Source organism: Coffea arabica, chromosome 1e (genome assembly GCF_036785885.1).
Source record: "Coffea arabica cultivar ET-39 chromosome 1e, Coffea Arabica ET-39 HiFi, whole genome shotgun sequence".
In the NCBI taxonomy this organism is placed as follows: domain Eukaryota; kingdom Viridiplantae; phylum Streptophyta; class Magnoliopsida; order Gentianales; family Rubiaceae; genus Coffea; species Coffea arabica.
The window spans coordinates 54,454,702-54,480,266 of record NC_092311.1 but is presented as its reverse complement, the minus strand read 5'-3'; the positions used below and the strand labels follow the sequence as shown (position 1 = coordinate 54,480,266).

Here is a 25,565-nt window from a genome sequence, read left to right as displayed (position 1 = left end):
CAAAATAGTCGCGTACTACTTACTGTACAGGTAGTAATTTTCTGTCTTTACGTGGGAGTGATCGGGTGCGGCTAGGGACACGGTGAGGCGTAAGAAACGACCTATCAAACCACATAGCAATAACCGACTTTGGGGTACTTTAGTAAATTGATGGTACAAAAGTTGGACGGCTATCGTCCTGCCCAATAGTCAACGCCCATCATCCAGCCCATACTCTTCCTCCCCGCAAGAAGTTCTGTAAAACTTTCACTCACTATTCCTTGTTACTCGTCTAATCGTGAAAAAATACAAAAAAAAAAAAAAAAATTCCACCCTCGCCCCCCTCCCCCCCTTTCGCCAGAAACAATCCCGGGGAAGAAGAGACATTTTTCCGCATGGCCTTTGGTGAGCTTGTTTTACTCGCATCTTTTCCTCTTTTATTAATAACCTTGGTGTCCGTGCATCCTTATTTCAAAAACATCAAAAGTTCATTTTACTTCGCCATGGGTCGGACGCAAGGATATGGGTTGAACCGTCTTGGTATTTTCTTCCTACTTATTTTAACCACTAGACTAGAAACAAGGAAGAAGATATCGGTTGAATCATTTACGTAATCAATATATCTTTACTACACCTGTGAAACCAAACGGGTCCCAAAAAAGGGTGCTTCAACGTTCAGACATCCTACACCCAGCACCATCTCCATCTCCATCTCCATCGCTTCAATGTACAGTCCCTGAATAACATAATCAATCAGCAGAAAACTTAGCCCACTCCTCCGAAGCCCGAACAAAAGCCCTGGGCTATCTTCTTCTGTCGCGCCATCTCTTGGTCCCACTTATACCCGGATCGTGGTATCCAGAACTAGGAGGATACCCGGCATGCCTATATATTGGCCTTTCTGGTCTATAGCTTTGCCCAGGGTTCACCATAGGTTCCTGGACGTTCCATCCAGGCACGTAGCCATGGGATCTAGTAGGACTATTCTCCGGGCTCCATGATTCAAAGTCCGGCCCAACCATCAAGTCATTTTTCTCCCAAGAACTCCGGGCAACTGGAGCCCTAGCTGATGCTCCGACAAATGCTTCATATTCGTCTGGGGTTACATTATTCTGACGAGAAATAGGATCCAAACCCGGCCTCGGCCTCCAGGAATGAGCCAGCGGAGCCTCTGGTGCATAAGAAGGCTGCATTTGGGTTTGCGGGCGCAGCGGGCTACCTACCAGGGACATTGACGAAGGATTAACCACCATGGCAGGTGCTACTCCATTCATAGAATTTGTTAGTGGAGGTGATCTAGAGAGAGAGGTATTGTTCATGTTTAGCAACAGTTCGGAGGAGGACTTCAGTTGCGCATTTGAGGCATATGCGGGGATATTATGGTGCAAAGAGGAAGTCAGAGGAAGCAACCGCTGTTCATGCGACCCAAGCACTTGAGGTGCCATTTGTTGGGCTAATTGTTGGACAGTTGCTGCCTGTTGGGGTGCCAAAACTGTAGCACGTAAGACCTGAGGCTGTACCAGGCCGCTGGCTCGAAGCTTCTCCTCTGAAAGAAGAGCATGCGGAATTGCATGTTGTGCCAATTGTGGGAACGTTGTCGACGGTTCAGCAACCATGGCTCCGGTTGGCAGGTTATGTGATTGCACCACGTTACTAGCTGGTACGCTTTCTTGTGAACGGATGGCTGCGGTCCCTGGGATGCCAAGTATTTCATTGTTCAGTGTTGTTTTTTGCTGGGAGAAGGGATTTTTGGCATAGTCTGGCTTCCGTGCACTCTGCAATTGCAAAAAGAAAAAAATATATATATATTAGAAATGCACAAGACAGCAAATTCATCAATCACCCATCCGGGAACCAGAATAATATTTACTGTTAATAATGGAAAATGTTTAGATCACTGACAGACAGTTTCTACTAGTGCACACAGACAAATGGAAGATGTTTGGTTATTTCTTCTTTAAAGAGTGGCACATCAAACTACAGCTGATTGCTGGTGATGAAGCTTCCATCCAGACCACAACGCCTCAATCCATCATCACGCTGCCAATTTGATTCAATTTACTTTACGGTAACTCTATGATATTTAGTAATTGCCCATCTTTTTTTTCTAACTCATTTCGATGCTCATTCAATTATAGAAGTAATCTCAGTCCGTTTTTCGGTGCAACAGAGGAACCCATTTGCGTGCATGTGTGGCAAACCCCCTTTCAGGGAGTATGGTAGCTACAGTTACAACTAGAGCATCCAACAGTCAGCAAGTGAGACGGATGAAGAAAGAATGGAAGTGTAATTTAGATGAGGAAAAATAACCGGAACCAATTTTACTATAAATTTTCCATAAAGTGGTACAAAATGTCTTAAAAGACGCACCGTTACAGGATCACTGGAAGGAGTAGGGGATGGTAGAGAAACTTCAACCTTCTCCTCAGGTTTGCTTTTTCCTGATGAAGCAGTTATATTAGCCAATGAGTTCATCTCATTGGCCTTTATCATATCAAGCAGCTTTATAGTTTCCTCATTTGACAAGTTACCAGCTTGACCAGAAGTCAAGGCAAAAACTAATTCTGGATTTTTAAGCAATGCAGCAAGCAATTCCAGGTCTGGTTCAGGCATACTCCCACCAGCAATCAGGGAGGACGTGTTGCCAGAAGTACCAGCAGTTCGTTCATTTTCACGAGGGGAAACTGAAGCTTCCGCGAATTCACCATCTGGCAATTGCTCAATTGGAATTTCTGCAGTTAACGAGTCATCATAGTCTATTTCTTGGTCCCAAGGTTCCTTGGGATCTGATGGAATCTCCTGGAATGTCTTGTAAACAGTTTCGCGTTCACGATGTATTCTTTTTTTCTGAACTTCTACTTCCTTACTATTCTCCCCAGCACCAACTCTCCAGGAAACACTGATACCTATTTCTGCAGAAAAGGTAAAGAGGGCAGCAAACGCTCAATCTACATGGAATCATGATAAAGAAAGGACAGGCTGACATCAGAATACCAAAACTAACACATCAATTCAAATGAAAGTACACCTCTCTTAAAACCTATTCACCAGTAAATAGATTCAAATTCTTGATGGTGATTTGATTCTTTCGTCAAAATCAATGATTGAATTACATTCAAATTAAAATTGCTTTATTCTACCTTTAACCAATAAGGTACAGATGCTAAATGCAGTCATGTTCAACTTATTCAATCTAAACAAGTCAACAGCAATCCCCAGATAACCCTTCCAAAATAACACCACTCTAAAAAACATATAACGCTGGATTGCATGCACAAGAGGACCACCCAAAAAACTAGAATAAGAGGGAACCATCTTCCTATATCATGAGGACACACCATCAGCCAGGCTCAATTGGGGGATCTTGGACTTGATTATGCAATATGTCCACGTCAATAAGATAAAAGAGCTCAATGATTACTTTGACTTAATCACCTATATTTTGACTGAACCAGTATCAATCAAGTACAGCAGATACATGGAAGTTTTCAAACAATGCATTCTAACAAAGATTCTGCATGTCCAACTTGAACTGCATTCATAGTTCATCTCTGCAAATTTCCAAATCAATATATTATCCATATCTTAGTTTTGAACAACTTGCTCAATGAGCCTCCGTGTAATTGTTTAAACAAAAAAAAATTGTTCAGACCCATGTTGAGGCCCACTTAGCCATCTGATTACATAGCTCTGGTCTCCATATGCAGCTTCAGCAGTTTATTTCCACAAATCGAGAAACTTAGATTAAATGACAAACCCCCCACATTCTTCAACAATCTTAGCATATTTTAAAACTTCAATCTGCCAACTGTGCAAAGAGCAAGTGAAATCAGAAGCAAAATTTTTTAAAGAATACACAACTGCACGAAAACAAAAAGTGATTGCCTATTTAGCACCCTAGTTAGAAATTTTTGCCGCCCACACCACCCCCCCCCCAACAAAAAAAAAAGAGGGAAAAACCCCTTACGATAATAGAAATAGGGATTTAGAAAGATAAATGAAAGGGGCCAATGTTTTCCATATACCCCTAGTGCATAGGTTATTGAATCTCCAGCCGATGCCTTTAAACAAATTTAGTGCTTTCCAAGCCCGTTAAAAAAACCTAGGAGAAAAGAATAAGGGAAGAAAAAGAAAAGTGAAAAGGGCCAATGTTCACCATAAACCCGTAGGTTATTCATTCTCCAGCTGACACCTGTAAACAAATTTAATGCTTTCCAAGTTTGTCCCAAGTTACTTGAATCAAATTTTGGTGTGGGTGCCTCACTGACTACAACAATAAATTTACATCGTTGCGTAGCCAAGAGAGGCCAAGAATGAATATTGCTAACAGTATCACCTGTCCTATATGAAACATTTGTAAGGCATCTACTGGAAACCTCTGCAACATTTACTTGAAATCTGTCATTAACTCAACTGATTAGCGTTTATTTACTCTTAATGAGCCCCTCAGGGGCACTAAGAATACCCCTAATGCCATATTTTACCAGGTCACCGCAACTAATTAGCATTTCTCTACTCTTAATAAGCTTCTCAGGAGCAATACGAATCCCTCGTCACATTTTACCAGTTTGCCACAGAAGGACTTCATAGAACTCAAGTGTCAAATTGTATTTCGTGCATTTGGAGCAATATGGATACCCTTCCATCACTATATCCATCAAGGATACATCAGACCAATGGCAACCAAGTCAGCTTCAGAAATGCTAATGCTAAAACAATAAACCAATGTTCTCGTGCTCAGTAATTGGCAATTCATCACAAGGCTCTGGCATGTCATAACAGATAAAGTTCTCCACCTCTTTCAAGGGAAAGTAGTTTTTTTTTTTTTTTTTTTTTTGGGGGGGGGGGGGGGGTTGGGTTGAGGGGTTTGTAATACCATCTTAAGTAAATGTGTCATCCATGCACTAAACTGAAGAAATGGAAATCTTAGACCAAAAAAGACTGATACCCTTCAAATTTAGCAATTTAAATATGTTTTTAGTTTTAAAGATATCACAACAAGGAGACGACAGAAAATCTGAGCTAGATGGGTTATTCTTTTCTTTCTTTGCAGTCCAACATATGAATCTAAAGAGTGCCCACCAGAGGAAGGGAAAATTTCCAAATAAACAAGGAGAAAAGCGAAGCCAATAGTCTATGTCAAGAAGCCAAAGGGAAACAAGCAAAAAAGGAATGTCAGAAAACTCTAGTTCATTTAAATTGGAAGAGAATCTACAAGATGAACAATAATTAGTTATTTTGAGACAAGTACTGTTAAGAAATTTTAAATGACTAATGCATGGGAACAAAAAGCAAAATTACCTGGTGGTATCTGCCAAGGGATCTGAAATCTCTTGCACTTTTTCCATGGAGGTTCTTCTGAATGACAGTTATTCTGTTTATCAACAGAAGCGTCCTCTGGATTGGCTACTCCTACTGGAATACAACCAGATTTATTTGTTTCCTCGATTTTAGTACCTGTGTGCGCTTTGGATGGTGGTACCAAGATGCTGGTGTTAGACAATGCACTCTTGTTTGCACCTTCCGGCTGCATCTGTGGGCTAGCATCAGAAATGGAATTAGTTTTCCCATATTTACTCTGCATGAATTGAGCACGCATCTTTGCTTTCTGTATGTCATCTGCAGAAAGTGGACGGCCTTGAGGTGCAGTTGTAGATCTCGCAGTCTGAGTGGTCCTACCAGCAGATTTCTGCCCAGGTTGCTCCACCAATAGTACTTTTCTGCGCTCTCTATTTTCTGTGATTGGATAAGGAAATTAAACATCAAATATACTATAAACACATAGAAATCCAAAAGATTAAATAAATTAAGGACTGGCATGGTTCTCATTCAGCTAGTAGGCTGTTCAAGCAAAGTAAAAGGAAAATTACAGCATATAACAGCTGATACTGCAGAGGTTTTGTCTGCCTTAGTTATCCTCGAGTCTTTAAAGTCGAGAAAATCTACTTAATAAGCATTTTTCTCTAGTAATTATCAAATTCTCTTGCTTTTGGTTTGAGCCATTAAAGGAAATTATAGTAAATAAGATTCACAATCAGGTATCAAAATTTTAAGGATACGAGATGTTAGAGCACCACGAATAAGCTTCCTATTTTGGTCATCTGCAGAAGCTGTAAGCAACTTCGCTGGTTGAGACTCCAACTTCCTGAACCAAAAGACACGCTTAATATCTCCACCAACAATCACAAAAAGATGTGTCACCAGAAAACAAGCAAGTTCAATAACAAAAAACAAATACCTGAAATTTCCAAGACTCTCATCCATGAGAGTAGAATTATCTTCCTGGAAAGCCGGAATGAAAACCAATCACATATATTAACATGCTCTGAGCAAAATTATGAAATAGAACTTGGCAGAAACTTACAAGGACATCAATTTTGGAATCCCACGATTCATTGCCCATAACTTCATGGATGCTGCACAGGATCTTTGCATGAGATGAATAACTTTAAAAAAATGGAAAAGAAACAAGGAAATAGAGCAGATATTTAAAACTGATGCCCTTACCTTTGCTTCAATAACATCTCATCCTGAGCATCAATAGCAGATTTTGTTCCATTACTTTTTCTAAGGGTCTGGCTCCTGGCAAATGCTTTGCTCCATCTGGATAACAGAACCCTTGCCCTGTTTGAAACGTCTGATCTTCAAATCAGATAAATGAGAATTAAAATATAAAAAAGGCAAATATATACTCTTAATTCTTCATTATTTGTATTAGTTTTTGACTGTTTCAGAGCAGGGGTTAAACAAGACAATTACTAGCCTCTGTGTGTCTTAAAGATGCTTTAACAATCAAAATGACATATACGAAATACATCTAGCAACACCTTTGGTTCAACCTCTGCAGATAAAGTCAGAGTTTTTTTTTTAACCTAAAAGTACCAGTTTTTACTCATCAAAATGTTGATGGAAAAAGGTCTATACATGAACTAATTCATGGAAATCCTTATGCGGACTTGGTCTATGGCCCCAACTATAGACCTTGTCGCCACAAAGGGTCCAAGTTATCATTGTTACATCTAATACCATCAGCCATGTGCAGTAGAGTCACACCATACGATGTCAAATTGATAACTCGGGTACTTGGTGGCCACAAGGTCCACAGATGGGGCTATGAATCAAGACCACTCAAGAGCTTTCCACTATGCTCAGAATCCAGAGCAATTATGCTACATATAAACTTATGCATACAAACCTTTTATGCAATACCAAGAAATCATTTGCAATAACATCACACCTGATATCCTATAGAACCGCAGACTATTTACACTCTGTAGTATGGCTGACATATGCACAGGGAGAGCTTTCTGCAGCGGCAGATGACACAAGACCTGAACATGACCAACTAACCTTTAAAACCCACAGCAACTTTTCAAGTACAAAGCCAAAAAAAATCATTTATTATATGTAAAACTTGTACCTTAAGTATGACGCGAAGAACGCTTGTTTGTTCTTCCAGTGCAGCTTGAGTCAACCAGGTTGCTAAAATCATTACACCACCATTGTTTAAAAACCTAAAGATAATGTCCAATGAGCAAAGATAATTGACTTTGTAAATACTGCAAGGCCACATGCTTGTTTTGCTTAGTGTATCGACAGAGTCATTAAGTCAAGCTGCAAGTACCAATAGAGTACTGAAGAGTTCTGTATTTGCAAAATCCACTCCATCAACTTGACCTGCCCAGAGAAGGATTCTTCTTTCCTCATCAAGCTAAATATGTTGTCAAGAAAATATTTATCTAACTGATCTGCTGATGGAAGGACCTCATTTTGGGTCAAGGAAGTAGGTCCTTCCTCTGTGCTGGTTGGGCCCACACTATCCAAAGGAACTGGAGTAAGAGGTTCATTAGGATCACAGCCCTGTGGAATCCCATCAAGCACTTCTTTACAAGAACTAGATCTGTTTGACTTCTCTCTGGATAACCTAACAAATTTCCTAACTCTTGCTCGTTGAACAGTAAAAAACTCCCGAACCTACAAACATACAGATGAGACAAGTGAAAGGAGATAAATACCCCATTAATAGCATGATAGCACGATAAACCAAAACCATCTATCCCCCCTCACCAAAGAACCAGAAAGAAAAATGTCACTGTTACACGCAGGGGATGGGCAAAAAGAAGCGGTGGGAACATTAAATATGTAACTCTGGATCTATAAAATGTTTATCCTCAACAGAAATAGAAACTAATGTGCCAAAATTCATTTCCTATTTACCCTGACAAGAACCGCACAATCGGAAAAGAAGCAAAAACTGAGGACCTCCTTCAATTTGATTGATGATGCTAGGATGGAATCATACAATTAAAGAGTAAAGCAAATGATGTTATAATCAGTATGCATCTTATGGTCATCACAAATATAATCACTTTACTCTAACATTAGTAAAGATCCAAGTCCACACATACTCCGAGAGTCAAGTGATGATGGAGACAAGCAAGCCAAAAAAAGTTTCCTCTCCAAACCCCAAATCTTGGGACCAAAAAAGAAAGTAAGAAATAAAACCTGTGTGGTTGTAACGCCAAAGAGGGCACTAATCTCTCGAGTTTCCTTCTTGGTAATTGCATCTTTCACAGAGAAGATGGACTGCATATACTTAATGGCCTTAGGATTGAGCAGATCTCTTGGCCGTTTTCCTGGCAAAAATGGCTTCAAGAGGTAAGTACGTTGAAGAAAGACCTAAGTTACAGCTTAGAACTTTTACACATGACCTGAAGAACTGCTGATGTTACTACCAATAAAAGTGGGTGGCAGAAGAAGGTTTTAGTGGCTGACTGTGTTAACTAGTTAACAAGTTCAAGAACTTCAATCTGAGAACGTTAACAGGCATGATGATCACAATTTCTCTAGATGTAAACAACACATCTTGCTAGGAAGGATCAATCTATGTATATTGCATAAGAAAATTAACAAAAAGCAGATAAAGACTCACCGATTTTAATTGATAAAGCTCCTGCTGCCTGCATAATCATGACAGTGTACATGAGCAAGCAGGCCAAACAACAGCGCTAATGAAATGAAACCTCAAGACAGAAGTTTCAATTTCTGAAAATTAAAATGCTCAAAAGTAATGGAGAAAAGTTCCAGCATTTGAACATACACTTTTACAACAATAAGCTTATTAATCATAAAAGGATGGCAAAACTTTATGGTCAGATGAAAAGGTAAAATACTCTATGTATATTTCACTTAAATTCCATTAGTCTGTGAGTAAATATGAACCGGCAGCTTCGTTGAAAACAAAAATCAAAAAGAACAGTGGTATAAAAATCAGGTCATATCAGCATCAACTAACAATACCCACACCCAATGAGCCGTTATACTGCAAGATAAAACTGTATATGATACAGGCTATAAAAGAAAAGGTAAATAAATCCAGGTAAAGAGTATAGTCGTTGGTAGCAGGCACATGACCTAGAGTTGCAAATGGTGCGAGTCTAAGATGAACAGACTGTCTAGAGTCCAAGATGAACTGATTCTCAATGTCAATTTAGTTGATTACGTAGCTCACATGGTGTAACCAAGCATTTCCCCTCCAACGGGATTAAGTTTGATATCATCGTTATGTTCTTGCATAATTCTCCAGTAGTCCAATTCAAAATAAAAAAACAAATAAATAATACTTCTGATAATAATCACACTCGCGGATTTATTTACTTATTATCTCGAGTAGGGTGATGGTATACATAACTATTAGAACAATAAATGCAATCAATGCTTCCTTAAACAAAATCAGCTGATGACGAAAACAAAAAATAAATTAATTAAACAGCACACTCAGCTGAAGTACACAATAATTAGCTAATGAAAGCCTTACTTAACGTTTGTTTCAATCAAACTATCAGGTAACTGCAGGGAAAAGATCGCAATTGTAGAAATATAACCAACCATTTCCTGAGAAAGGGGGTTGACGCCAGTGAGCTGGCATTGGGTCAGGACGATGTTCTCCAGTTCATCGATCTGGCCGCGGAACAGGTCCGTCTGCGAATCCAACAAGTCCTGAAGCGACGTCGGTGAGTTGGAAACCACCAGCTCTAATTGATTTTCGTTAGCAAGCTGGAGCTCCATTACTACCTCCAGGAATTTTCAGTGCTTAGCGCAACAGATCAAAATAATTCATGCCTTAAAAAATCCGAGTAGAAAAGAAAAAAAATAAAACCCCAAAGATAAAAAAACGCTAGGGCTAAGCCGAACCAATTCAAAGTACTTGTTTCATAGATTCAGGTGGGGCTCTGCTTTCTGGTTGGGCTAGGGTTTGTAAAACCCGAACAAAAAGCGGTAATATAATTGGTTATACGTGACTCGGAAATAAAGCGGGACGATATCCTTTGCCTAAATTTGTTTATTAATTAAAAAACAAAAGTGCATTTTTCAAATAAAAAATGCAAGCTAACTGTGACTGTGGCTTTGAAATCTAAAAATATATAATTTGAATATATAACTGTGAATATGGTAAATATAATTTTGGGTTTTTTTTTTTATTTGTCCAGTTGGTCTATCTTGTTACTATTACCAGCATCCTAAGCTGTGCAATTTATATTTCAACTTCCAAATTGAAGAATTAAATTTGAAGCAAAAGAAAAAATTTAACTTCTAATTTAGTTTTACACTTTCAAAATGTACTGCATCTTCTAGGGCTGCAAACGAGCCGAGCAGATTCGAGTTTTGGCCTAATCGAATCGAGTCTTGACATAATTCTAGTGAACTCGAATTCGACGAGCCGACAATTTCAAGCTCGAGTTCGAAAAAATAAATAAAATAATATTTTTTCTTAATAAATAATAAAATATTAATGATATATATGTAATTTTACTATTAAAATAAAAAATATAAAATATAAAATATATATACTTAAAATAAAAAAATAAAAATATATATATACTTAAAAAAAAAGAAATATATATATATATCGCGAACAACGAGCTTAATAACTTGAGTTCGAGTTCGAGCTCGACTCGAGCGGCTCTGTTCGTTTGCAGCCCGAACATCTTCAAAATAAAAAAACTAGGTTTAGTACTTTGTAATATAAATGTCGATTGAATGGTGCCAACTTTTCTTCTGAAAACTTTTGTGGTTGATTCCATATTGCTCCTCTAATTTAGAAGATAAAATTTGAAGCAAATTACCAAAAAAAAAAAAAACCTCAAAACCTACAATTTAGTTTAACATTTTTAGGATATATTATCTGTACGTCCCATAATATGATAACATATAAAACCAAGAATTGACCACAATGGTTGCAAGTGTTGGCATCTGAAACTGCAAATAAAAAACTAATAGTAATATCTTATAATATCCCCAATAACTAAAAATAATAATAATAAAAATGCACAATATAATTAATAATGCCCAAGGTTATTCTCAGTTGTTGGGTTGAATTTAGATCAAATATATACAAATTGAGTAAATATAGTTTATGGCCAAATGTTTTACAACTTTCTCTTAAACTGTCTTTTTTTTTTGTGTATTTTTTGGTAGGATTTGTGTTGTTTTCATGATTGTTTTTATCAAAAATAAAAGATTTCTAGAAAATTTACTTTGGAAGGGCTAGTAAGACTTTGTTTTTAGGTTAAGGAATAGTACGATTATTGATTTTTAAATCCATGATCAATGAATTTTTTTAAAATTTTTTGTGTAATTTGTCCTTTTAGTTAGGGTTATTGAGTTGAAGGATAAAATATTTGTTAGGATGTTTCATGTTTATTTACCCTCCCATGAATAATTTTCAAACCAAATTTCTATATTAGTGAAGTTACTTCTTATATTTTAAATTCAAATGTAGGACAGAATATTTGATAATTAAAAAATTTTCAAAATCCTATTAAAAAAAATAAGGAGTTGCAAGTATTGGGACTTGAACATCATAAAATTTCCATCTATAATTTATATAGATTTAATTATATATATTATTAACATATTGTTATATTGGACTGAGTTTTTACTTGGTATCTTTTTTTTTTTAATATCTACTAGAGTGGGCAGGTTTTACCATTATATTCAATTTCAATTTTTACGCAAAATAATAGTAAGGCTCAATGCACGCCAACATATGTGCATATAAGAAATTTATCCCAATAAAATTACAAACTAGTAATGAACACTGTAAGTACATTTCCTGTCATTTCTCCTATTTTCTAAATTCCACTCCTCCTTTGTTAAAAAAAAACATAAAAAATATGTCTGACGAATTATTTCTATAATTAGAAAAGGCAAAAAATAAATGATAAACTTTTTTAATGCCACATATGTAACATTACTTGACAAAAAAACTAATATGTTGAAGTTATAAATTTACTCTAATTTATAGTCATTGCATTTGCGGATATTACGGGTAATTTTGTTAAGTCAAGTGTTGCATGACACATATATTTTCTCCCTCCCATTATAGTTAGGAGTAAATAGGATATAAAACAACATAAGCTAAGATAATTGAAATACATTTCAACTTATTACATGCCCTTGATATATGTTCTATTATCACGAGTTATATATAAATTCTGTATTATATACATACACACATGTATATATGTGTGTGTATATTGAATGTAGACCTTGAACTAATATATCTATCGAACTTATGGAAGGCTGTTCAAAATTATTTATCCATCTATATAAAAATTTTCAATTAACTCCAAGGACCTTGAATATGATTCTTTGCTGTGTGTTTCAATGATAACTACTTCTTAGTTTGGATTAATAGTTTTTTAGACAAATAATTTTTATATTTGGAATCTACGATAACACACTTCAAAAAACATCCTCAAAAAATATTCTAAATGCACACAACTCAAATACAATTAATCGAAATAAATAAATAAACCTACCACCTATTTATTCCACTAATGGTGTTTTTCATCTAATGTTTGGTGTTTTTCTTATTTTCTCAGCTTGCATCTCTAGTTAAATGGCTGTTCCATGAAAGTTAACGGGTCTTTTTCTTAAACATTCCAACCATATTAAAACCGTGTTAAATTGAGTTTTTCTTTTGATTTTTATTTTTGGGACAAAGAAAAATTGATTAAGTTAATATCCATCGAAGGTTAAAATAATTACGTAATAATACATAAAATTTCACAACTTAAGGAGAAATTTAAATTGATGGTAAGACCGATGACAAATCTTTTTTATGAAAAAAATAATGACATTTGAAATGTATGTAAGAAAAGCCCTCTTATGAATACAAGAGACCTTGAGATATATTCCTGTGCATGCTTAAATTATGACATGGAGGAAATGAAGTATGTCATAAAAAGACTATCTACTTTATTACGTGACCATAAATAGACTATCCATCCACTTTGGGGAAAAAAAATCTGCGATCTTTCTTATAAAGTGTGGTATATAAAATTTATATACCTGTTAAATCATCAAATTTTTAAGAATGTTAAATGATATCTACCAATAAATATTTAACCAGATTTTTTTTAAAAAATGCAGGTGGAGGGATTTGTGTTTGGATTGTAAATTATTACACATTACTTACACCTTATTTACACACACTGGCTTGCTTGCATCATTAATATATTTTCCAATCATATTTTTATTTCACATACATCATATCAAAAAAGTGCTACAGTATTTTTTCACAAAATTATCTCAAATAATTTACAATCCAAACACACTTATATGAAAGAAATTTGAGTAATCCCTAGTAATTGAAAAGTGAAAATTGAAATATGAAAACTAATACTTAATTGCCCAATTAGTAAGAAAGAAACACACAAAGTATGTTATAAATAAAATAATCATATTGTAAGTGCACGCATTCTATAGTAATCACAACGCTTATCACTTATAGTGAACATTGAAACTGTGGATAATTTCAAAAACTTCCCTTGAGGTTTTTGACTATTTCATTGGTCTCCCTTCAAATTTTTAAAGTCATACTAACCTCCTTTGAGGTTAATTATCTTGTAACATTTAGATCCAATCAATAATTAAAAAGTGACACTAGGAGGGAGAAAATAGCATGATTGCACCATTGTCTATCATCTACTAAATTGTTTAATTAATTTAATACTAGCCCAAACGTTAAAGAAAAAACTAAAATTTGCTGTTTATTACTAGAGATTAAATTATATATGGTATCACAAATAATATATCATTCTATATATTTTACTTAATACAAAATCTAAATTACTCTTTTTAATTACAAATCAATTGTCAAATATGATCAATAATAAGTAATTTAAAAATGTGAAACCAAAAAATCACAGAGAACAAATTTTAATATCACCAATATTCTTGTTAGCACATTTAGATTAGTTGTTGAAAATTTTGTAGTATTAAAGTTCATTTTTTTGTAATATTTTGGTTACAGATTTTTTTGATTAATTGTTGTTAACCATGTTTGACAATGGATTTGCAACTGAAAAGAGTAATTTAGATTTTACATTAAGTGAAATATATAGAGTGATATACTATTTTTGATGCTATATGTGATTTAATCCTTGATGATAAATAGCAAATTTTAGTATTTTTTAAAATATTTGAACCGGTATTAGATTAATTAAACAATTTAAGAGACAATGATAATGGTAGAATCATATTATTTTCTCTCTCATAATATTACTTTTTAATCGTTGGTTGGACGTAGACGTTACAAAATAATAAATTTCAAACAAAGTTAGTGTAATTTTCAAAACTTAGAAGGAGGCAAGTGAAAAACCTTAGCGAGGTTTCTAAAATTATCCCTTGAAACCGCTCCGCACAAATATTAACCTTTTATAATCTTAGACGCTATACTAAACCATCGCACAATTAAATATTATTATGACAAAAGTATTTATTTGATGAAATTACAACTTAATCAAAAGTTAACCATACAAATTTTTTTTTTGTGGCAACTCTTCCCAAAGAATACCAAAATTACTGTTTAAAATTATTTTATTCAACGTGGAGCACAAGGAAGAAATTTTGAGAATAGAAATAAAGAATGCATCGAAAAAGGGGAGGGGAAGTGTGTAATTTAATATTAATATTAAAATACCAACCAGCTGAAATCTGCTAGTGGGTATCTAAATCCTACCCGGGTGAACGAGAACCGCCTCTGCCTTTTCTTTCTGCCCATAGCAGTCGTAGTTGTAGTACATAACAATTCTTCTCGCTATATAAGAAGAAGACGAACGTTAATACAACAACAAGGCGGATGAATTCTGGTGAAGTTCTAGCATTGATCCCCGGAGCCTAGGGTTTCGTTGTCACTCCACTTTGGGAGCGAATTAGCCAGGAATTTGTTGACTTCGATCACCGCAAATCGCTTTCTCGCATCGCATTGCCCCTTGACTTCATCGTCTTGCTTTTGGAAACCCGTAGGAGAGTTTCTAGGGTTTCCACTAACGCTGCAAGTATCTGTGTCCTGTTTCCTGTTTCCTGATCATCTGAGGCGAGAACGATAACTCGCCGATCACATAGCAGTATACGTAATACAAATATTTGTACGTATGCTTTGTATGTGCAGTAAATATTTGTACGGAAAATAGAGATGAAGGAAATAGGCGATGAAAAAATTGAATGAGAATTCCAATATTAATGGCATTGCTAGTGATTCTGTTTTGTCATGGACTTGAAAACCAAAGTCCATTTATTTGTCTATGTTTTTGGTGGAAATTTTTGAGGACTGAAATTGATGAATACTCCGGGTAGGGTTTTAAAAATTTTCACGTTGCAAGTATATGTACTCCGCAGTATTAAACTTCATGGTGGCTATTGTACAAATATGTATTATGAGCTGTTGGTGAAATTTGGCGTTGGTTTTATTTCGGTATAATTTGATTTTGGGCATCTCGTGGTGATACATTTTTGCGGGTTGACACTTGACACTCTGTAGTTAGAATTTCATGGCCCACAAAATTTTGTTTTGGGCCTTATGTGCACTTGACTTGATTAGCCTAGGGTTTTTTGACGTATGATTATGTGATAGAGCGGGAATGCGAGTTTATTTGATGTGGTTTTGCGTAGTGACTTGGATTATATGGACTTAAACTTCTGAAAGTGGTTATTATATTGTATTTGTGATCTTAGAAGTAGTTGTGGCTGTTTTTCTTTTTTCTGTTCTGTTTTGCTATGGCAGTTTGCTGTATAATCATGGATGTGATTCTATTTAGTTGCAGATTGTAGTTTAGGGAATTTATAAAGGATGACAATGAGTCAGATGCCTCCAATACAACTGGAGCATGGTTGGGAGTTCATGCAGAATGGTATTCAGAAATTGAAGATAATTTTGGAAGGGAACGCAGAGATGCATTTCAGTGCTGAAGATTATATATCGCTGTATACGTATCCTTTATTGGAAACTTCCACTTATAATGGTGTATTAATGTGTTGTGCTTGCTTAATTGAGGTTCTGAAAATTTACTTACTTATGCTATTTCATTCGATTTGGTTCTATTTTATTTTATTTTTGGGTTTAAGTTCCACTAGAGAAGATTGCTTTTTAAAACTTCATGATTTTCTCCTTATCTGGAATACAGAACCATTTACAATATGTGTACGCAGAAACCTCCTCATGATTATTCTCAGCAGCTATATGAAAAGTACAAGGAAGCATTTGATGATTACATCACATCAACAGTAAGAATATAGCTTGATTCATGCTTTGTTTGACTCAGTGTATATTGGAAGCAGATTTTCACATGGTGTCTTTACAATACCTTAGAGAACAGCTAGAGTTAAGCTGCTCTTAACAGGATTTTTTTCTTCAAAATTTTATAAATTTCTCAGGGTTGCAGTGGCAATCATTTGTTTTAAAGGAGAAGAAAATGATGCAATTTCTTTTCTTTTTTTTTTATTATCTAGAATGTTGTAGTTCATTTAGCCATTCTTTTTTGTTTTTTGGCTCCCGAGAATTTATGTCATAAAAAAGTAATAGTCAAGTGACAATGGTTATGTGATCATTTGACTAGCTTACTTTGACTGAATGAGCTGCTGAAGTTTTTACACTCATCTATGTTAAAACTGATATTTCCAGGGCGGAACGTGAAGTTACACTGGTAAACTTTGATGTATCAATTATTGATTTTATATATAAAGAATGAATAATGGGGCTCCATGTATATAAGTAAGCAATTGATATCTCGTGAAGTGGTTGGGACATGATCGAGTTTGTTATATTAAAACTAGTGGGGTTAATACGGCAAGTATTAAGAGAAGGCAATGAAAACGTGGCATTTATGTTTCAGAACTACAAGCTTACCTATTTTTTATAGGTTGTACTATGACTTTCGTAGAGTCCAGGCTTTTACATGTTGGTCATATGTGGCTTGCACACTGCACCGCTTTCAAACACTCAGTGGTCATGATTTGGACTTCAAATATACAGCTCTAAGAGCAAGCTTTGATTGTACCCTTTGTGTGTTATACTAGTTTTGAGGTTATTATTATTGTAAAATTTGGTACTACATGCTGAAGCTGTTACTTTCTTACCAGGTCTTGCCATCTCTAAGAGGCAAACATGATGAGTTTATGTTGAGGGAGCTTGTTAATAGGTGGGCAAACCACAAAATTATGGTCAGGTGGCTTTCACGCTTTTTTTTTTATCTTGATCGATATTTTATCTCTCGGAGGTCACTTCCTGGTCTGAGTGAAGTTGGGCTGACTTGCTTCCGCAACTTGGTATGTGCCCATTCATAAGGTTTGGTGGTTTCATTTCTCTAGTATCCCTCTAATTTCCTGGTTAACTTCTATTTATTGCAAAAGTTGTGCTAGCATATTTTGGCTGACTTGTTTTAACTGGTGATAGGTTTACCAGGAGTTGAAGGTCAAAGTTAGAGATGCTGTTATTGCTCTGGCAAGTTCCTTTCTTTTGAAACAGTTTCCTTTTGTTTTGAGGGGTTGTGGTTGGCTAAATAAACTGTGATTGCATATCAGATTGATCAAGAACGTGAAGGAGATCAGATTGACAGAGCTCTGTTGAAGAATGTACTGGATATATTTGTTGAAATTGGTATGGGACAGATGGACTACTATGAGAATGACTTTGAGTTAGAGATGCTTGAGGACTCGGCAGCTTTTTACTCCGTAAAAGCATCAAACTGGATTGTGGAAGATTCTTGTCCTGATTACATGTTGAAGGCAAGTTTCTTTTGTTCACTGTTTTATCAGATTGTCACTGTAGTCTGAGTTAGTTATAATGTCTTTGGTGCCTAATAGTTTTTAATGGTTTTTTAATTCAAAACAGGCTGAAGAGTGTTTGAAAAAGGAGAAGGATAGAGTATCTCAATATTTGCATCTCAGCAGCGAGACAAAGCTTTTGGATGTAAGTCTTTTGTGTTATAATGCTTGGATATTAGGAACCTGAATTAAAAATGGCAAAGAGCTGCATTAAAAATAACGGCGAATTTGATAGTATCATCTAGCAACAAAAATGTGGTATTTCTGTTGTTCTCAAAACTTGTTGCTGGTATTTTTTTTCATAAAAGGCCAAAAGCTTTTTGTTTCTGGATCTAATGTTATAGTGAGAGGAGAGTTGCAGTTTCTGTTTTGGAATCATAAACCAATCAATCATGTTTCAATTTATTAAGTTGTCATTTGAATATTTAAAATGAAGTAAAGCTTTTGGGAAGTCTGTAGCTGTTTCTTTTTTCTGATGTAGGTGATACTTCATCCAAAGACTCGAGGGAATAGCTATTTTATTGTGCAGTGAATAAAGTGTATTTTTTTTATGTATCTGTGTTATATAGATATGTCGTCTCATTTTTACCTTGATTTTTGATACAGCATTCAAATGCATGATTATCTTGATTCAAGTTTATAGATGATAAACCTATACATTCTAAAATGCCTGTCTGGTCGAGTTTTATTATGATAAGAAGAAAAAATAGTCAAAATGTCCCTCACATTTTGGCCAAATGTTTTTTTTTGTTCCTCACTTTTAAAATACTAACTTTATGGCCCTAACAAAATTAAGTCTGCCAAATTTAGTCTCAGTCTAGGTTTCCAATCACTTTTTAGCTTGAATTCACCATGTGACCCACACATGGTTATTTTTTTTAATTGCAAAAGGATCAGATCTCATTTTTTAGTGGCAAAATGGAATGTGGCTTAACTACAAATGACCTGACCTGTATTCCTTTTTGCCCTTGTAATTAAACAAATGACTCGACCCACATTCTTTTTGCCAATTAAAAAATGAGATTTGATCTTTTTGCACTTAAAAAAATGTCTGTGTGGTTTATGTGGTGGTTTCCAGCTAAAAAGTGGTCAGAAACCTAGGTTGGGACTAAATTTGGCCAACTTGATTTTGTAAGGGACCTAAAGACACGATCTTAAAAGTGAGAGATGACAAATATGCATTTAATGAAATGTGAGGGACATTTTGAATGATTTTCCCTGATAAGGACATGGATATCATTTGCTTTTAATTTACTTATGATTTGCTGGCTGCTTTTTTGTAGAAAGTGCAACACGAGTTATTGATCACGTATATTAACCAATTGCTCGAGAAGGAGCATTCTGGATGCCGTGCACTGCTCAGAGATGATAAGGTACTTACAGCTGTATTGTTTTAGTGAAGCTCTATCATTGTGTCTTTTGCAAATGAAGACGTAATGCAATGCCTGTGTCCTTCGGATATCAGGTTGATGATTTATCTAGGATGTATAGACTATTCCATAAAGTTCCAAAAGGACTTGATCCGGTGGCAAATGTTTTTAAGCAGGTATAGCTTTCTATTGTCTTATTGAACACAAGTTTACTTTAAGAATGCTAGGTGGCAGCAGTGGTGGCTATTATTTTCTTTTGTCTTGACAATTCATGGCCTTGTGCTGTTTGAATGTTGCCTGTGCAGCATGTCACTGATGAAGGTATGGTTTTGGTACAACAAGCTGAAGATGCAGCAAGTAACAGGGTCAGTATTTTTAGTATGAGACACAACATGAATTGCTATTCATTTTGATTCCCATGACCTGAAGATCCTGCTCTATCATGGATGCAGCAACCTAGAACAGAATACCCTCCAACCAAAGCAGCCCTCAAGAATGATACTATTTATTGAGAAAAAAAAGAAAGACAGTTGAATACTACTTTAGGTGATATAATTTGACTTATCCTACATATGGTTTGCCCTTGTCTCCAAGCAACAGAAAAGGCTAGACTGTTTAGCTAATCTGGCAGCAGTTCCTTGAACATGACCAATGCATTGAGCTTGGCATCAGTGAATTTGAATTGTTACTCTTTGTATGGATTATGAACTTCTAGAAGATAAAGGGTGTTATAACACTTACAATGCAAATTTAATAGATTGATATCCACATTGAAGCATAGTGCCAGAATTCCTTTGTAAGTTTTAGGATAGTACCCATATAATTTTTTGGGGGTTTTTTGCACCTTAAATCTTACTGTTCGTTACTGAGTTTCCTAGCATGATCTGAAAGTAGCATTTTGAATGAAATTAGAAATTTTAGGTGGTATAAAATATGGATATTTATATATATATATATATATATATATATATATTGCCAACTAACTAGTTATGTGCATTGCTGTGAAGTAGCATATTGCTTGGCATCCTTTTTTTTCATTTAATGCTGACAATAGTTCTTGAACAGGCAGAAACTGTTGGTGCCTCGCAGGAGCAGGTGAAACAGAATTCATACTTGTTTATAGCAATTAATTGCATGGTTGTGCTGGGCCTCATAATTGACTTATTTTTCTCCTCCAGGATTTTGTGAAGAAAGTCATTCAGCTGCATGATAAATATATGGCATATGTAAATGACTGCTTCTCAAACAGCACTCTTTTTCACAAGGTATGGGTTACGAAGTAGAACTTTTCTCCTGTTGCTGATAATTTTTGCTTTGAATTATCAAGTTCTTTAAAACTTTCAGGCATTGAAAGATGCTTTTGAGGTCTTTTGCAACAAAGTGGTTGCTGGCAGCTCAAGTGCAGAGCTGTTGGCTTCATACTGTGACAACATCCTGAAGAAGGGTGGTAGTGAAAAACTGAGTGATGAAGCTATTGAAGACACCCTAGATAAGGTGGTGTTAGATTCTTTTCCTGTCATTTCAGGTTTTTTTAGTACTACTTACATCTTATAGGCTTTCTGTATCTTTTTGATTCTTTGGCAGGTGGTGAAGCTTCTTGCATATGTTAGTGATAAGGATCTGTTTGCTGAATTCTACAGGTGAGACTTCTACTTTGTAAAGACTTGTTTTACTTTTCTTTCTATGTGTTCAGCCATGCTAAGTGAAAGTAGCAACTGGAAAAGCTATAATATTACAAAATTTGAAGACGTTTTAGTGGCATTGCATCATTTGATTATTACCACTCTGGCAGGAAGAAGCTTTCTCGTAGATTGCTTTTTGACAAAAGTGCCAATGATGATCATGAAAGACTGATTTTAACTAAGCTAAAGCAACAATGTGGTGGACAATTCACATCAAAAATGGAGGGAATGGTGTGTTGACAGATATTTACTGTGGAATCTATTTTTACCTTTCGGATGTTATTGACTGTTAGACAATGTCATTTTTTCCTCTTCTAGGTGACAGATTTGACACTGGCAAAAGAAAATCAGAACCACTTTCAAGAATACCTTAACAATAACCCAGTTGCTGCTCCTGGGATTGATTTGACTGTCACAGTTCTCACGACGGGATTCTGGCCAAGTTATAAATCCTCTGATCTTAGTCTCCCTGAAGAATTGGCAAGTTTTTTTTTTTTTGGGTTCTTTATTTCTTTCTTTCTTTTAAACTGCTGGTATATCTTGATTTCTTTGTACAATCACAACAATGATTTCTGTCAATAAACTCGCTTCAGGTGAAGTGTGTTGAAGTCTTCAAGGACTTTTACCAGACAAAAACAAAACACCGCAAACTTTCATGGATTTATTCCTTGGGCACTTGCAACATAAATGGGAAGTTTGAGCCAAAACCAATTGAGTTGATTGTGGGGACTTATCAGGTTACTGAACTGTGGAGCTGTTCAATTTCAGGGATCTTATCTCACTTTGAATGCACAATTTTAAGATGTACGTCCCTGCTTTTCAGGCTGCAGTCTTGTTGCTGTTTAATGCTTCAGATAGATTGAGTTACTCTGAGATCAAGACACAGTTATATTTGGCTGATGATGATTTAGTCAGATTGCTTCAATCTCTCTCATGTGCCAAGTATAAAATTCTGAAGAAGGAGCCTAACACTAGATCTGTTTCTCAAAATGATTTCTTTGAGTTCAATTCCAAGTTTACAGACCGAATGAGGCGCATCAGGGTTAGATGTATTCCTGTGTTTGATGTTGTTTTCTAATCACTTACCTTTCCTACGGGCTTCAATTTACAGCTCTTCATTTGTTTGCTGATTTGTATACCCAGATTCCTTTGCCTCCTGTGGATGAAAGGAAAAAAGTAGTGGAAGATGTTGACAAGGATAGAAGATATGCCATTGATGCCTCAATTGTGCGTATTATGAAGAGTAGAAAAGTTCTGGGTCATCAACAATTAGTCCTGGAGTGTGTTCAGCAGCTGGGCCGCATGTTTAAGGTATGTCATTGAGTCAATTTTATTTCACGATAAGAACTATGACTACGAACAGTCATATGGTTCAACATCTGTGGAATCTGAACAATTGTGTCTAATTTTGTCAACTAATGGCTTCTAGATTTTCAGTGTTGTATTTTGCTATTTAATGTGAAAAAGGAGTTTTTGGCATCTGGAATAGGACCTTTGAGTGTAATATTACTGCATCTTTCTGATTTTTGGGGCTCATTCAAGGACAAGTTTTTCTTTTAACATTAACACACCCGTTCTGTTTTACTTATCCCCTCTCATTCTAATTGTCCCACACCCGTTCTGTTTTTCTTTGATATCTAGTATTTGCTTGCTTAATTTCTTGCAGAAGTTGTATTAACTTTTCTGATGTTTTTGAATTATGGTATGGTTAATAGGAAGGTTATGTTTTCTTGCGAGTGTTTGAGCAAAGAATTTGGGCAGGAAAGTAGACCAGCTGTGGAGAAAATATAATTTGGTTGTGGTCACCTTGCAAAAGAAAGGAAACAGCAAAAAAAGAGTAAACAATCATAATGAAACAACCTTTTCATTGTGAATCTTCTTAATTTATTAATCATAATAAAACAGCTTCTATATGTGTTGAAATTACTGATACTCATAATGAATGCTTTCACCTAGCAGTCCTTAGCTCTTTAAAAAAAGCCACAACGCAAAATGGAGGTAAAGAATCCAATAAATAGCTGCTGGGTAAAAGCAAAAGCCCCTTTCTTGTTTAAAATGAACATAAAGCAATTGAAACCTGTAATAAAGGCTGCAGCACTGGTATGTGGGGGTACTACACGGATGAGTAAGAAAGCATTTAGAGTGATAAAGATTGAGTGCATTTCCTGTGTTCTGCTTTGAATATTGTTTTGCACAATTATTTGCCTTTAATATTGGTCAAGTATAATTGTATGCTCTTGGAAAAGCCAAAGCAAGATGTTTGGTTGCTGAGCTGCTTTCTCTTTTTGATTGCATCACTCTGAAGATAAAATTGTGTGTATCCCGATTTGGAAGTATTTTAGTGCATTGTGCAGCCTAACTTTTTTATTGCTTCTTGTTTCTCTAAGGTTCTTTGATGGGTAATCATCTTTGATGTTTTATGCAGCCGGATGTCAAGGCAATAAAAAAGCGGATTGAAGATTTGATCACTAGAGACTACTTGGAAAGAGAGAAAGAGAACCCAAACTCGTACAAGTACTTGGCCTAATTTACACTGCTGGTACCTGCAGTAACATAGAGAATCTACATGACGCACAGATTCCATTCAAGTGTAAATGCGCAGTGAATTCGGGACATCATTTCCCCACCATGATGTTTGACAACGTTCAGCGGCTGGTGTAGCCTACCCCTCAATCTTCACCAGTTAAAACTCTTTTGGCCATGCTACATCACTTGGTATAGCTTTAAGCAAAGACCAATTTTGTCGTTTGTTACTGTAGGCTTGTAAATTTCTATGCCCTAACACCGTCGTATTAGGGCATATTTGCTAAGTATATCTGAAGAAAACATTTTCTATTTGGGAAATGGGATTTCAATGCGATTAACAAACATGCTAATAGAACTATTCTCTAGTTATAGTTTCTTTGGGGATACTTTGCACCATGATCTAAGGGGTACTTGTTTCACATATTGGAATTGTAAATGGAAATGGAATCATGGACTCTGGTTTTGGAATTAAAATTTTCATTCTAATATTTTAGCTTAGTTCACACATTGGAACTAGCATCATTTCAATTCCTGATGTTTGATTTGATGAATGTTTCGAAATTAAATGCAATTAAATTTCAAATTTACCCCTGATATAAAAATTTGGACGACCATCTTGACTGGTTGACACAATTGTAAAGCTGCAGAAATTCTCCAACACCAACACCTCATCATCATTCCATTCAATGGCCTTAATATTCCCTTCCTCCAATTTCTTCACAACCTTTTCCTTGGAAAAATGTCTGCATTGTTTGGAGGATGGTAGATGAAAAGGCACCAATCCAAACTTGGGTTCGCCTTTCCATTTCATCTTGACGGCTATAACCTTTTCCTCGACGTCTCCTTGATTTAGAGTGCAATCACTATGGTCAATGTCGACGTCATCATCATCCGAACATCCTTGCAGGAGGAGGAGCTTCATGGACTTCACCTTGTACCTTGTGGTGGCCAGAGTCGGCCACGGTGACCACTTCATCATCTTCACCACCATCCCTTCTAACTCAATTCGAATTTGATTAAACAAATCCAATACAAGCTAGTTAGTTAAAAGAAACAAAATAAGGAAGAAGAAAACTAGAAAAGAGAAAAAGGAAAGCTTTTGTCGTTGAGGGTTGAGGGTTGAGTTTTCTTTTTCAGTTTTTCTTGCAGATCTTTCTCTTGGAGATCTTGTTGAACAAATTGTCTACTCAAGATATTTGCCCACTGTTAATCCATTTAGATCTACTTTAGATCTTTTTTTTAAAGAGATTTTGGATAAGAGATGAAGAATATATGGGATGATAGAAAAACTGATGAAGAAGAGCAAGAGAGTGAAAAGCATGTGATAGAGAGAGAGAGCAGAGGCGTTAATTGTATGTGATGGGTAGGTCTTTCCATAAATGTTGTGAAAGAATAATTTGAGAGTTTTGTCCAAAATCCCCCAATTTGTTCTGGAATGGGAGAAGTCCGATTTTTTAGAAATGATTCCAAAAAGTACATTCCAATAGATTTAATCCAAACAACAAATAAGGGGATTATTCTATTCCGTGATTTCTAATCCCTTTAACCAAGCGGCTCCTAAGAAGATTCAAGGTTCTACCATTAGCAATTATATTTCTTAATAATGATAATTAGTCAATTTCTATCTTGTTTTGCCATTTTGATTATCTCAATCTCTTTTCCTGAATTTATAATCCACGCGCGACTTTTATTCAGGGCAAAATGGCTATTCTCATTGTGGTTTTGTTTTATCAATTTATTCTTCGAGTTTTACCAAATTAACTAGACAGGCGACTCAAACGCACTTCTACCTTGATGAGTTGCAAGGTGGCTTTTTCAACTCAAATTGTTTATTCAGGCTATAAGAAAAAATAGGAAATGGTAGAAAGACAAACTACCAAGAAGAAAAGGAATTCCC

General features: G+C 35.7%; 2 protein-coding genes and 1 long non-coding RNA gene across 8 annotated transcripts; 2 read left to right on the top strand and 1 right to left on the bottom strand.

The window, feature by feature from the left end:
* Positions 1–572: 572 nt before the first annotated feature.
* Positions 573–10,306, bottom strand: LOC113717713 (homeobox protein LUMINIDEPENDENS-like). 2 transcript variants are annotated; one of them, XM_072065216.1, is made up of 13 exons: positions 9,868–10,306; positions 8,912–8,939; positions 8,485–8,615; positions 7,604–7,953; positions 7,400–7,493; positions 7,217–7,310; positions 6,487–6,616; positions 6,344–6,395; positions 6,218–6,261; positions 6,054–6,124; positions 5,281–5,715; positions 2,350–2,891; positions 573–1,754 (listed from the first exon to the last, which is right to left on the bottom strand). In XM_072065216.1, exons 1-13 carry the CDS (start codon positions 10,045–10,047, stop codon positions 783–785), a joined length of 3,123 nt encoding a protein of 1,040 aa, XP_071921317.1. In that variant the 5' UTR covers positions 10,048–10,306; the 3' UTR covers positions 573–782. The 2 variants fall into 2 exon arrangements, with proteins under 2 accessions (XP_071921317.1, XP_027098313.1); XM_027242512.2 differs by having other exon boundaries at positions 6,039–6,124; positions 9,868–10,305.
* On the top strand, positions 1,749–2,831 carry LOC113717740 (uncharacterized). Its single transcript, XR_011821170.1, has 2 exons — positions 1,749–2,047; positions 2,150–2,831. It is a non-coding gene; the product is annotated as an uncharacterized lncRNA (long non-coding RNA).
* Positions 10,307–14,968: 4,662 nt separating the features above from the next.
* Positions 14,969–24,042, top strand: LOC113717686 (cullin-1). 5 transcript variants are annotated; one of them, XM_027242493.2, is made up of 20 exons: positions 14,969–15,364; positions 16,092–16,257; positions 16,452–16,551; positions 17,407–17,592; positions 17,720–17,767; positions 17,848–18,051; positions 18,158–18,235; positions 19,374–19,463; positions 19,556–19,636; positions 19,766–19,825; positions 20,526–20,555; positions 20,639–20,725; positions 20,805–20,954; positions 21,045–21,100; positions 21,253–21,373; positions 21,461–21,622; positions 21,736–21,879; positions 21,966–22,184; positions 22,286–22,453; positions 23,568–24,042. In XM_027242493.2, exons 2-20 carry the CDS (start codon positions 16,118–16,120, stop codon positions 23,667–23,669), a joined length of 2,226 nt encoding a protein of 741 aa, XP_027098294.1. In that variant the 5' UTR covers positions 14,969–15,364; positions 16,092–16,117; the 3' UTR covers positions 23,670–24,042. The 5 variants fall into 5 exon arrangements, with proteins under 5 accessions (XP_027098294.1, XP_071921310.1, XP_027098285.1 ...); XM_072065209.1 differs by having other exon boundaries at positions 16,086–16,257; XM_027242484.2 differs by having other exon boundaries at positions 14,969–15,416.
* Positions 24,043–25,565: the final 1,523 nt, after the last annotated feature.

Coding starts and splice junctions, on each gene's coding strand:
- LOC113717713 (XM_027242512.2), bottom strand. CDS start 10,047: ATGGAGCTCCAGCTTGCTAACGAAAATCAATTAGAGCTGGTGGTTTCC. Junction 8,616..8,911: donor AGCTTTATCAATTAAAATCG/GTGAGTCTTTAT, acceptor CATTTTTGCCAG/GAAAACGGCCAAGAGATCTG. Junction 6,396..6,486: donor GAGATGTTATTGAAGCAAAG/GTAAGGGCATCA, acceptor GATCCTGTGCAG/CATCCATGAAGTTATGGGCA.
- LOC113717686 (XM_027242493.2), top strand. CDS start 16,118: ATGACAATGAGTCAGATGCCTCCAATACAACTGGAGCATGGTTGGGAG. Junction 18,052..18,157: donor GTCCTGATTACATGTTGAAG/GCAAGTTTCTTT, acceptor AATTCAAAACAG/GCTGAAGAGTGTTTGAAAAA. Junction 22,185..22,285: donor ACCGAATGAGGCGCATCAGG/GTTAGATGTATT, acceptor TTGTATACCCAG/ATTCCTTTGCCTCCTGTGGA.